This window comes from Rhipicephalus microplus, chromosome 1 (assembly GCF_043290135.1).
Source record: "Rhipicephalus microplus isolate Deutch F79 chromosome 1, USDA_Rmic, whole genome shotgun sequence".
Taxonomy (NCBI): Eukaryota; Metazoa; Arthropoda; class Arachnida; order Ixodida; family Ixodidae; genus Rhipicephalus; species Rhipicephalus microplus.
The window spans coordinates 290,874,230-290,888,144 of NC_134700.1; the positions used below are offsets into that span (position 1 = coordinate 290,874,230).

Below are 13,915 nucleotides of genomic sequence, written 5' to 3' on the forward strand. Positions count from 1 at the left end.
TTCCTTTGCATGATTGTCTGTTCTCAACAATAATCTGTATTTACACTTCTTTCCTTAATTCTTAGTGAGCGTCTTGTTCTGCCAGACTTGATGCCTTGTGCTAGTATTATGTGAGGAACTATTGGTCAGCTACCAGCTCGTAGTAGGATCACGCGCTACGTGGCACCAACAAGCACAAAGTGTTCCACACGCAACTGGCGGCGCTGACTGACACTCTCCGGAACAAAATTCGCATACATACCCTATAATGGGGACGCAGAGATGACCGCCGCTGTAGCTCAGTTAGTAGAGCGCCGGTCGCGTTATTCGAAGGTTGCAGGCTCGGTACCTACCAGTGGCACGTTAACCTCTCATTCTTTTTTTTTCATTCTTCACGTTTACATTACAAATAATACTAATAGCCTCCCTATACTTTCCTTGGCATTATCTCCTTAAGTATGGCATCCGGTACTATCGAACGCAGTGGTGTAGTTGTTCACGTGTTTTTTTTTACGGTCTCTTCTTTCTATCTCTCTTTTCACCCCTTAATCTCCCCCAGCGTAGATAGCAATCCGGATGCGTGTCTGGTTGACCGGCCTGCCTTTCCTTCCTTTTCTTCCTCCTCCTCTATTGTCTGTTAACTCTCACTATCGTTCTGTCGAACAAAAAAAAGTGAGCGTTTAAGTTTATTCTTCTTTCCTTCAAGCACGATTTGATTACTTGTAAATGGCAGCTTGCGCCGTCGTTTTCTTTCTATATGCTTCCTGTTTCCCGCTGGTTTTTATCGAAATCCACATGCAGCAACTAGCCCAGTTAATCACCTTGTTTTGACGGAAGCCCGTCTAATCGGTAAAATTACTGGCAGAAAGACAGAACGTTGACAAGTCATTTAGGTGAAACTGAAAGGACGTTTATATAAGCCACAAAGCGTGCCTTGTTTGCAATGAAGGAAATGTTTTGAGTAGCAGTGGTTGCGTAGGTTGCATAATGTGGCGTATGCATCAAGCGTTTATCGGGGGCAAGGTTTCATCTGAAATCTGCAAGGCTTCATTCAAACCCCCTTCCCATTCAGACATATACCACCGACATACACTCGATGCTCATGCTACATCATAAAACCTATATAACCACCGCCACTCAAACACATTTCTGTCATAGTGAACAAGACGCCCTGTTGCGCGTCGCTGCGACCGCAGTCTGCGGGTAGCGGGGCCGATCGCCGTCGCTCCGTCGAGCCAAGGACCAGGGGAGAGCTTTGAGCAAACTTAACGGATTTATTTACATCTTTACAGGGAGTTGTCGAGATGACAGAAGAGAAGAGAAGAACTAGTGGTTTCACAAACCACGAGCGTGGTGGTTGAACTTTACGTAGTTCAGAGCGACGTCCAGCACTCTGCCGCGTCGTTTTATGCCCTGTCGGGCTCCTCCTCTACGAGTCGACCACCAATCACGCACACACAGGTGAATGGGGGCGAGCATGCAAGGTCCACGTGAACACTGCACTTTGGTGGCGCCAGCAAGGCTCTTCCTCGTCGTGTGTGAGCCTTTAGTCGAGAGTGCCCACGATCCTGGCCGCCTACTTCAGAGGGTCCGCCGATTTTCTTCGCTCAATTAACGGGGCGATGCGCGGCAGCCGCCGCGGTCTCCCCCAGGAGGACGCCGTCCCTGTTGTCCTCTTGGTGGCGTCGCGGGATCTTGGCGACACTACGTCTCGTACTCCGAGACAATGGCTGGCGGGCATAGGCAGTCAGCCGGTCGGCTACTTGACAATGGATTAAAGAAGCGCCGCTCTTTCGAGAGGTGCCCGGTTCGTGGATTCCTCTGGGAAGAGCCCTTTGACCAGCGCCGTCGTCGTCTGCCGGTTAACGCGCTAACGATGCGTGGCTGGCGCAGGCGGGAGATAGAGCGGCGGCTTCAAAACCCTCTTTGGCGACATTCCACCCCATTGGCGCCGCTGTCAATCAGTAGGCGCCGTCTCGTGGGGCCGGCCTCTGTTGCTTCCTCTGTATAGCCGTGGCGATACTGTCCTTTTGGCACTAATCCGGCGTGGCGAATGACCCGCTGGGTCAGGGCATCGGTTGATCGCTACAGCTCCTCCGCCGACGGGAAGATCTCGGACGTCGGGTAGTATCAGCTGCTCGACGGGAGAGATCACAGTAACTGCAGTCTCCCAACACCACTGAAACCACAAAGACCAACCACTAGAACCAGCAAGCGCCGGCAATGAGTTTTCGGCAACCAGGCCGGTCTTTCAGATGTGCCACAATGCACCTACGCTTTTTTTTGTTCTTTTAAATGGCAACCATACTAATACTCTTGCTCATAGCTAAAAATTTCGATTACTCCAATTACCCCTTAAATCATTACGGCAAAACGTCCCTCAACGTTCCGTATAACACGACGCTCAGCTAAAGAATTCAACTGATCCCTGAGCACATACCAAAATAACAAAGGGTAATGCAATTTCGTATACTAACACGCTTATTTGCTGAATGTAGTTTCATGTCAGCCCATGGTTTTAAAGAACGCACAAGACTTTGCTGTGCGCTCTAGCATGACATCTTACTCTCATCCAAAGAGCGCTAGCATACCCACACGCACCTAACCATAGGCGATATCTCTCTCACCTAGGTATCCTTAAACCCTCATCTGAACGTGAATTTTCTCAAGGAACAAACGCAAGGAACAATCACACTTGATGTACACGTCAGGAGTGCGTAACAAAACAGGCGTTAATTTTGCGCTAAAACTCGTGTACCGAATGTTTCTCCCCATGAGCATTTCGAAAATTGCTTTTGTTTGGTTTTATTCTAAAACCTTCTCAAACATTGCTCATTTACTCTATTGAAGACGGCATGCGATGCCGCGCTTAACTAAAGGGCACTAAGCATAGAAACTCCGGCGCCGCTCGACTACGCTACCGCGATTTCAAAACTAGCGGGCGTACCAATCTTCATTTGCGATTTTTGTTTTCTCAAAGAAAAACTAATTTCGAAGCAGTCGGTTGACCGACGCGGGTCACTGCTTCCGCATAACGCTTAACAATTCAACTCGAAATTTTGACAAAGCTTATGCGCAAACAAAATCTAGAGGGAAGAAAAAGTATCCAAGCAAACTAGCTGTGGAGAGGACACAGGAACACCACTTTAAAACCAAATATAACCAAACAAGTATGTTTCCAAAAAAAAAAAAAAACTCCGGTGTCCGACTCTCCAGCCTACAGCTGTCGCTCCCCTTTCAGCCGTACACGCGGCGGTCGTGGTCTTCGACTCCGAAAACGCGCAAGACGACAACGTGCACGAGCAACAAGCTGAACTGCAGCGTTACGCCTCATTCGCGATTTTGGTGGGCTTCTGTCAGTTCGGCGTAGGGGACCGGAGCGATGCGTGGGACAGAGTGGCCATGCCTTCTTTGGGCTAGCTCGCGTGTGGTGCTTAGCTATTGTGGCTTTTCCTTTTCCTCTAGGACCCCTTCTACAATCCCGTTCCCGCAAAGCTTTAAATCTCCTGCGTACATTCCGTCGCGGGGATGCGCGCTGGGGCCTACCCTTCCGCCGTTGGAACCTTACTTTACGCCACAAAGGACCTTTCTTTGAACTGGCTCGTAACCTACTCTTGGGCCGCTCGCCCTGCTGATTGCCCCCTCTTTCACCCCTTCGCTTTGTCGCTCGCGTACGCCTCTCTCGTTTCCGGCGACGTCTGCGACCGACCTGTCCTGCACCGCTTGGAAATTCGTTGCAGGTTGAGTTATCAGTGGTTTTACAGCTCAAGGGTGCATCTGCACCACCTGCCACAGTGTTTCGGCACTTTGATTTCTTGGCTCTGTCGCCTTGTCTGGCCGATTCACCTGTGCTAACGCTGTACTCAGGTGCGCCCTGAAACGTTCTGTGGATAGAACGGAAAGACCGGCGCTCTCCACGCAATTCCATTCGCGAACCCGCTTTCCTCTTACTTTTCGTCCGGTCGCTCGGACGCATGCAATGTAATTTTGACGCTGCTGCCAAGCTCTTATTTGCTACGCTGACAGGTTTTGCGCCTTCTTTTACACGCGTAGTACTGTTCGTCTTTCTCGCGGATTTGCGACGTCTCTTTCGTCTGCGCCGCTTTTTGCGTGTCACTTCCGAGCCTCCCGATCGCATCTCACACTCGTGAACCCTCTCACAGCTTTCGTCAGCTGTCTCAGTCGCGCGGTCTAAATGATTTTCGCCCTGGTCATCTTTATTCTCACCCTCTAGACCGGCAGACTGGTTAACACACTCAGGAACAATGCAGCTGTTTCCCTTCGAAAAATCTTGCTCGCCTTCCTGAGAGCTGTCTGCAACTGCACTGATACCCTTCTCTACGCTCGCTGCTTCTGAGCCTTCTCCGGTGTTCTTGCCTACTTCGACCTCATTTGCAAGATCCACCGCCGCGACAAACACAGTTGAGGTCTGTTCCAGATTCTCTACAGCTATTCTAGCTGTTTCGCTAACAGTTAACTGGCAAAGCACCTCGTCGCACTCGCTCTGGCCTTCGTCGGCCTCTCTACTCAGCGCAGCTTCATTCGCAGCACTCAAACTCGATTCGCCTTTGAATCCGCTGCAACGTTCACACGTGCTAGCCTTCTCTAAAGCTCTGGGCTGCACCTCGCACTTCTCGTGCGCTACACTTGCGGATGGCTGAATCTTCCACCGCGTTGCCTCGACTTTTTGTTCCGACAGTTCAATATCTAGGCTGAGTGCTCGCTCAAGCTCTTCACCTCGCTCCCGTTTTTCTATCTCCCATTTGCTCTCACTATTCACCTTGGTGCTATGAGAGACACGCGGACCCCTCTCAGGCTTGGTTTTAATACCAGCACACCGCCGCGTGTTCTTCAACGGAGCGTTCATGAGCTTGCACTCAATTTGCTTTCTGTCAACTCTGATGCCGAAGCACCGCAGTAAGGCTGCCTTAGCTACATTGTAACTGTTGAACTCGTCCTCGGAAAGGTACCCTATTCTACCAATTAAGTCGCATGGAAAGACACTCAATAAGGCGATAGACCAATAGTCTTCGTCGAGCCCTAGGTCTGTGCAAACATTCTCGTAAGAGGTTAGGTAACTCTCTATATCCTCGTCCTCTTCGAATGGATGGATCCTCGAATTTACTTGAGACCATCTAAGGCACTGTATTGATCTTCTTGTCTCTTCCAGTTTTACCTTTAGGGTTTCCTTCCACTGCTCTCTCTCTTGCTCTCGCCTTTCCTGACGCTCCTGTTCCTCACGCTTTTTCTCGCGCTCCTGTTCCTGTTGCTTTTGAATCTCGTTCCACGTTTCTTTAATATCTTCACTGGTCAGATTCAAGCCCTCGATAGCGCCAACAATTGCGTGTTTCTTCATCCCCACATCTACTTCTGCTCCCAGCTTTTTCCCCAGAATCAGGAGCTGACTCTTTAACAAACGCTTCCAATCCATGACAGAGAACTAGTGTGGTGCAGCTCACTCTCTACCCAGAAGTTCCGTAAACAACTGCTTCTGTGGTAGCCTCTACCAGCGAAAAGATTGCACTTCTATCTTATCAGCCTGGCAACCAAAAAACCAAAGCCAGCACTCACCAGTCCACAGCTGCCAGTCTCCATGATCTCGGCGTGTTGTTCCTTCTCCGTCCTCCAGGCTCACATCCAACCGCTTGCCATCCAGTTGTTGTAGCGGTTCAGAAGGAAGGTCGCTGAAGGCATCCCACTGCTGCCAACCAGCTGTTACGGATGGGAAGGAAGGTCGCTGATGATGGCATCCCACCGGTGCCAACCAGTTGTAGCGCGTCGCGGCGACCGCAGTCTGCGGGTAGCGGGGCCGATCGCCGTCGCTCCGTCGAGCCAAGGACCAGGGGAGAGCTTTGAGCAAACTTAAGGGATTTATTTACATCTTTACAGGGAGTTGTCGAGATGACAGAAGAGAAGAGAAGAAATAGTGGTTTCACAAACCACGAGCGTGGTGGTTGAACTTTACGTAGTTCATAGCGACGTCCAGCACTCTGCCGCGTCGTTTTATGCCCTGTCGGGCTCCTCTTCTACGAGTCGACCGCCAATCACGCACACACAGGTGAGGGGGGGGGCGAGCATGCAAGGTCCACGTGAACACTGCACTTTGGTGGCGCCAGCAGGGCTCTTCCTCGTCGTGTGTGAGCCTTTAGTCGAGAGTGCCCACGATCCTGGCCGCCTACTTCAGAGGGTCCGCCGATTTTGTTCGCTCAATTAGCGAAGCGATCCGCGGCAGCCGCCGCGGTCTCCCCCAGGAGGACGCCGTCCCTGTTGTCCTCTTGGTGGCGTCGCGGGATCTTGGCGACACTACGTCTCGTACTCCGGGACAATGCCTGACGGGCATAGGCAGTCAGCCGGTCGGCTACTTGACAATGGATTAAAGAAGCGCCGCTCTTTCGAGAGGTGCCCGGTTCGTGGATTCCTCTGGGGAGAGCCCTTTGACCAGCGCCGTCGTCGTCTGCCGGTTAACGCGCTAACGATGCGTGGCTGGCGCAGGCGGGAGATAGAGCGGCGGCTCCAAAACCCTCTTTGGCGACATTCCACCCCGTTGGCGCCGCTGTCAATCAGTAGGCGCCGTCTCGTGGGGCCGGCCTCTGTTGCTTCCTCCGTATAGCCGTGGCGATACTGTCCTTTTGGCACTAATCCGGCGTGGCGAATGACCCGCTGGGTCAGGGCATAGGTTGATCGCTACAGCCCGTGGTGGCTACGAAACGTCAATTTGTCTGTATTTGAATGATTAGCCGGCACTTTCTTTTGTTACGCTATGTGCTGTACCTTGTCGTGATCTTTCTGTTTTTTTCATCCTTTTTTTCCATTGGCTACTTCAGACATTGGTGTTCTGCTCCGCTAATATGGATACTTGTAGGGCATCTGTTGCGACCCATGAACTGTAGTCGGAGGAACTCCTGAATGCATCAGTGCTTTTCTCTTCCCGAAGTTTTCTTCGCTATATTGTTCGTATCAGCGAGGAAATAGACGGCGCCTTCAAACCTCTCTTTAGAGGCATATATTACAAAGAAAGTAGAAGGGGGGGGGGGGCTAAGGTGATGCGCTCGTGTCAACCAGCGCCGCACATATTCTGTCGTGCAATAATAAATGCATTTCTATGCGTGAGCAAGACTTCTACAGAAGAAAAGTTCACCATTCGGACACTTTTCTCCGTTCTCACTTTAGCGTAAACTTAAGCTAGGAAGATGTGGATGTTCTGCGGTCTCCTTCTCGTAGCCTAATCACCCTTTCTGCATTGTAATGTGCGCACGGGTCTCCAAGGTGGCGTTTAGGTCCTGAATAAAGGTTAGACATGTGTTTAGTATTTTTATCCAGCTATAAGTGTTGCATAGTCATCTCAACTGCTCTGTCTACTCGTCCAGCGATGAAACGCGATAATTCTAAGGAGCCAATGCAATCTCTCACTTTGATGACTTGATTAATATGTGGGCTTCAGCGTCCCAAAATTACCATATTCTTATGAGAGACGCCGTAGTCTAGGGCTCCGGCAATTTTGACCACCTTGCGTTCTTTAACGTGCACCCAAATCTGAGCACACGGGCCTACAGCATTGTCGCCTTCATCTAAAATGCAGCCGCCGCAGCCGGGATTCGATCCCGCGACCTGCGGGTCAGCAGCCGAGTACCCTAGCCACTAGACCACCACGGCGGGGCTTTTACTCTGATTAAATGATTGCTGTCCATACAAGAGGATTTTTAGGGCAATACACGATTTTTCAGAACTTACCTGTTGTCCAGCGTAAAGCGTACTTGTAGTCACCTCGATGCGGTTGAAATCACTTGCATTGAAATTCGATATGCCTAATCGTCTGATTAGAAAAACTTACCTTATTGTCTAATCATTTGTGTTAAGATACATATTTCAATAGGCAAACTTTACCTTGATAATTTGCATGACATGTTTATCGGAACGAAATACCAGCGGGGCGTGGATATCAATGCACGTGCGTGAAATCTGCAGCACAAATTAACTGCCGTTGTATTTAGTCTCCACTAAATAGTGTTTTATAAATGATGGAGCTCAGTGTCACCCACAACTACCACCTATCGTCGCACAGTGATGATATGAATAGCTCAAAATTAATGTCGCCCCAAAACTGATTGAGAGTGCATTCGACTTACCAGACGTCTTCATCATTTTTTTTTGTTATTACAGATAACAAAGAATCACTTTCTACAAGTGCACGATCAGCAGATTAGTAGTCGTTCAGCTTGAATCCTGCAGGAAGCGCATATCACTTGCTCGTATCACGAGTATAAATTGGCTGATAAAAGTTATAGGTGCTACATTTTCAACTGATTTTTTTTTCCTCTACAGGTCGCAGTATAGGAATTCTACTCAGCCTACTCAGGGACAAGAATTCCTATACTGCGACCCGTACCGCAAATTCATTATTTGAATAAGTGGTTGGCATACCTTTATAACAGCCAATTTATATTCGTTTTACGCGCTAGTGATGCCTGCCTCATGGAGGAATCAAGCTAAGCAACTACTAATCTGCTGTTTGCCCGCTTGTCTAAAGTGATTTGTAGTTATCTGTATTAACAAAAAAATAATGACGACGCCTGGTAAGTTTTCTTCGAGATTTGAAAGGAGCAGTTATATGACTGCGCGCATTTAATTTGGCGGGACGATCACTCAGGATTCCCTTTATCGGTTTTTACATGTAACAAACGAAGAATAAAACTAACCTCAAGTAGCGATCGATGAAATCTAGCATACGATGCATAGTTGACCAAGGCATTTCGAAAGACGCTGCGATCAGCTAAGCCGAGCAAAAAGGTAAATTAAAGACAACTTTAGCTGCAGGTGAGTCAGAAAATGCTAACAGCGATTTTCCGGGAAGTCATTAATTACTGTGGCGGAAGGCGTGGCTACAATTTACGGTTAGCATAATCTGTTAGCTGGCCCCCTCCCTCCAACTTTCTCTCTTGATTATTAAGCGCGTCATTCTGAATTATTACTTACGCTTTCACAAACGCTGGTTGCATGATCGTTAATTAAAATTTTGGAATTTTTAGTTGCCGTCCACGAAAATGTTCTCGTTGAGTACATCAGACTGCGTCGCAGCTAAAAGTAAGATTTCAACTTTTTTATTTGTGGTATGCGCCTAGAACACTCCACCACATACATGCATGAACGTTGTGTGATTGAAGGCCTTCAGCGCTAAAACGAAATAGCTCTTTTTTGTGTGCAACCGCTTGAAATTACTGTATTTATGCTTTGATGACTTCACTCTTGTAATGCTAGTTTTGCATATCCCTAAAGTTTACTTATATAAAACTAAAAAAAAGATCTCTTTTTTGCTCTATGTAGACAAATTTGTCGCATAAAGCATTGTACTAAGTGGCACAACTATTTTTGGTGCTATTCGTTTGCGAAATGTACCTGCGCGTATACTCATGGTTCACAATCGTATGTTCTATGTTGGCTCACAGTTTTAAATAATTAAAACAAAATAATTAAATTACAATTGATGAAGCGGGTTTCTCGTTTTGTATTTTTCGTACAGTGCGTGTTGTACACAATCGTGGGCCTCCGGCTGTTCAGCGCCGAGTCGTTCCGCTCCATGGCTCCAGCCGTGGGTCGGGAAAAGTACGCGCGGTCAGTCAAGGCCCGTCGCGGCGTCATCAAAATGCTGGTGGCTGGAGTCACCGTCTACTTCATCAGCTTCTCGCCGCATCAGGTAAGGACTACACATATTAGCGCCACTTTACAATTAGCCCAACGAACGTTTAGACATGCATAAGATAATATAAAATGGTCCGTTGATTGCTTGATTGATATGTGGGGTTTAACGTCCCAAAACCACTATATGATTATGAGAGACGCCGTTGTGGAGGGCTCCGGAAATTTAGACCACCTGGGGTTCTTTAACGTGCACCCAAATCTGAGCACACGGGCCTACAACATTTCCGCATCCATCGGAAATGCAGCCACCGCAGCCGGGATTCGAACTCGCGCCCTGCGGGTCAGCAGCTGAGTACCTTAGCCACTAGACCACCGCGGCGGGGCTAAAATGGTCCGTGCTGACTATCTATGGACGGGTGAATAATGAGGTCCCTTTATTGTAAAAATTACAGAGAAACATCGAAGAGTGATAAACAGGTCGGAACATCCAGCTGAGTGCAAGTCCAGTGATGTACTTAGCTTGTGAAGATAGAAACTAAAAGAGAAAAAAGGCGATAGCGTGGCAGAACTGTGAAGCAATATCTTCAATGCTGTTTCCGATTAAACGCAGGAAACAGCCTTAATTTTCATATATGAGTTCGGTTTCAGATGTGCTGGGACTTAATATATGCTCCAGCATCATTAAAAAGTAGCTCCCGCAAAGCTACCGCAGTGTGGGCGTACACGGATGCATATACGTTTATATTGAACCTTTCAACAAATTGCTTAAATGTGCGGTTCTTAAAATAAAAGTTGCTAATTGCAGTTAGAACCATGCCTTTTAGTTAAAAAGCTACAAAGCTTTATCCCCAAGCCCGACCAATGCAACCAAGAATATATTCTTGATTGATATGTGGGGCTTAACGTCCCAAAAACACTATATAATTATGAGAGCGGCCGTAGGGCAGGGCTCCGAAAATTTCGACCACCTGGGGTTCTTTAACGTACACCCAAATCTGAGCACACGGGCCTACAGCATTTTCGCCTCCATCGATAATGCAGCCGCTGAGCTGCAAGAATATACTCTTCTTGTGGCCAATGCAACCAAGAATAGACTCTTATAAAGCGTGAATGCAGGCTTGATGATACCATACGGAACTTCGAATGAACAGTGCTACAAAGGGGCAAAGAACGAGAGCACAGAACCGAGCGCTGACTGCCAACAAGTTTTTATTTCGCCGCAGCAGATTATATGCTCTCGGAAAAAAATGAACAAAATATATAACGACAGCTCTGTTAACTGCACGTGCGCGAAGATTATCTCCAATGGCCTAGATAATGATGTTATATCTTGAGCAGGAATATAGAAGCCATTGGAACAGATGATTCATTGCACATATGGATCACGTGGGCCTCGTAGATTTCCCTGATGCTCTGGTTCTTGCATTTTTTTTCGTATTTTTGTTTGGTCGAAGCGTGGTGAGGATCCATATTTTGCACAATGTAGGGTAAGTTTACTGCTTGTCGCGTTCTTCATGTTGTCTGCATGCCATCGCAACCAATCGTTTGGGCAACGGCCTCTTTGACCAGCGCATACGATTTCCCAGAAAATAGGAGTACGTCATCATAAATCTCATGATATTCTTCTGTTAAATTTTTCCTTTTTTTCGAGAGTGTATATCACATTGCGGCGAAGTGAAAACTCCCTGTTGTCAGTCAGCAATTGGTTCCGTCGCTTCTTTCTTTGTCACGCCGTAGCACCGTTTATGCCAAGTTTAGAGTACTGTAAATATTTTGTTAATGCTCATAATTCAAGCTTCTTGAATTAGTGTAATTTTCTGGCTCTCCCACTTCCAAGGGGTGGAAGCGTCCCTTGACTGTCACGCATTGTCTGGCATTGCCCTGTGCGTGCAATACAAGTGCTGGCACATTCAGTGCCGATTCACGAGGGGGTGCAGTCAGTCAAAATATCGTTATGCTGCCCTTTTTTTTATTACTACCTCTGTCTTGTAAGTACAGTACTCACGAACTGAAACAGGACAGTTTAGGGCTAAGTAAAGCACATAATTTTGCTTCCACCATCTTCATTCGGGATCGTATTCGCGTAATTTCACTTCGAATTCAAAGATCAGAGCCAACATGATTCTTAACATGACGGGGTTGTTCCGAGAAACTGCTCATTCCAACAGATATATTCCAATTTTAAAATGTGACGTCACCTTCGAATCTGTTAGTAGTGTACACCAGTTTGTATACTTTTACGGTTAGCAGGTTTTTCTCTTATGCCTTGATTTACGGGGTCGCCCGAGTCTTATATGCTGGTTTGCGTTAAAACATTCCGAGCATCCAGACACTGCATTGCTACAGCAGTACTGAAACATTTTTTAAAGTATTTTATACGCCCGCATGTTCTTGCAACGACTGTATATATAACGAAAAAGAAAAAAAAACTGTACAGTGAACGACTGGACCATCCCTGCCTCAATGTGATCGTTGCAGTGCGCGACCTACAGCGAGGTGACATGTATATCAAAATATTCTGAAAACCCCGAGCACTTCACTACGAGAATGAAAAAAAAAATCACAGCATATCCATGGCGTGAATGATGATGAGTGGGGCGAAGCGTCCATCAGTCCATCCGTCCATGCTTTCGTCCGTCTGTTCTTACTTCCGTCCGTGCGTCCGTCAGTCCGTTCGTCTATGTGTCCTTCCGGGCGTCTGTGCTTCTGTCCATCCGTCCGTCTGTTCAGCCGCCCGTTCGCGCTTTCGTCCATGCGTCCGTCTAGTGGACACTCCAAGTCCCGCGATCTCGCATCTTTTTATAATACATTCATCATATACAAGTATCACCATCTAGCGAGCATTACAAGGGCTAAACAAAAGGTGGCTACCCACGACTACTATATACATCGGGGACGCACGACTCACAGCTTAAGAAGCTTGGCCCTAAAAATTTTATCACGGGCACTGGATATTTCGTGAGGTCATAGGTGTTTGACAGACAATGTTGTGTTTAACGACAGTATCTCTAACAAAAAGAACTGTAAAAAAATATGAACACGCTTTTTACTTTGACCTTCGAACGCTTCTACGCAGGTGTTGCTTCTGTACAACACGCTTTCGAGTCAACGTTTCGAGGAGACCTGGACGTACCTCATCATCGTCAACATGATGGCCTACACGTCATCGGCCTGCAATCCACTGTTGTACAGCGTGTTCAGCCACAAGTTCCGCTCCAAGTTCCTGGCCATCCTTGGCTTGCGCAGGAGGCGTGTGGTCCGAGGGTCGGGGATGGCGTCGTCCAACAAGAAGAGCGACGCCAGGCGCTGGTCCTCGTCGCCTATCACACGCGGAGGCGTCGGTGGCCAGTCCTGCAAGACGTCGCTCACGCAGGTGTGACGTATGCGAAAACCGGTCCTCAGTTGCGGGACGTGGGTGTAACGAACAGTGGTGACGTTGTGGGTGAGGTAACCAGGGGACGGCTGTGGCAGGCTGGGATCAGATCTACTGTGTTCCTATACGTACAGATTCTGGAGCTTGCACAAAAACTGTGACGGGAGAAGCCGACTGGATGACAATGTGAACATACAGTGCGGACTTTGATCTGCGCGTTTTTGTTTCTTCAAGCGAAGTCAACGTGGAAGAAAGTGATCAGCAAATGATCGAAGAAGTGTCACAAGAGCCAATACAATACTTGGTGTCTTGGGCAACACTCGATAGCTGCAAGCGAATGTTGTTGAATCCGATGCTTCGACACGAAGCATTGTCACTGTCAGGGTCTGGGTCCGTTGCTTCTTCAAGGACAAGTACGTGTAGCACAAACGCCAGTGCCAACTGAAATGTTTCAATAGTCTAGGCTCATTCGTGCCACAAGATTCGCAGGTTTCGTTTTCTTTTAGACCGGTGCTTCAATTATCAGCCGATCATTTACCAGATGTGGAGGTGACAGATGGTGTTTCGTGTAGCGAGCTTTTCATTTCGCACAGTATTGTGTGAGATCAACGCTGCGCTAGCGAAGAGCTGCATTTTATAGAAAGCAAAACTACAGATGGCGTTCAAGACAAAACTCTGATGCGTAATACACTGTAAGCTTTGCATGCCTGTAAAAATGTCACTTTCTAGGTACGTACACTGTGATGAGCGTGGTTACAGGGTGAACTTCAAGCTCAAGTTTGTAAGTTGAAGACTAAAAAAAAATCATTTTTGAGAGTTACATTTCAACTTCGTGATTTTCAAAGTGGACGAACTCTTAAACTATTTTAGGAATGCGCGCTTACGGTTCAGAGCTGTGACGAGCTAGATCATTATCGCATTGTGCCA

At 47.7% G+C, this 13,915-nt stretch overlaps 1 protein-coding gene across 1 annotated transcript in view; it reads left to right on the forward strand.

The window, feature by feature from the left end:
- LOC119165648 (neuropeptide receptor 15) overlaps positions 1–13,130 on the forward strand; it is a 38,689-nt gene extending 25,559 nt beyond the window's left edge. Inside the window, exons 3-4 of the mRNA XM_037417756.2 lie at positions 9,497–9,670; positions 12,692–13,130. Coding sequence (XP_037273653.2) covers positions 9,497–9,670; positions 12,692–12,994 — 477 coding nt within the window. The 3' untranslated portion in view covers positions 12,995–13,130. The remainder of the gene's footprint in view (positions 1–9,496; positions 9,671–12,691) is intronic.
- Positions 13,131–13,915: the final 785 nt, after the last annotated feature.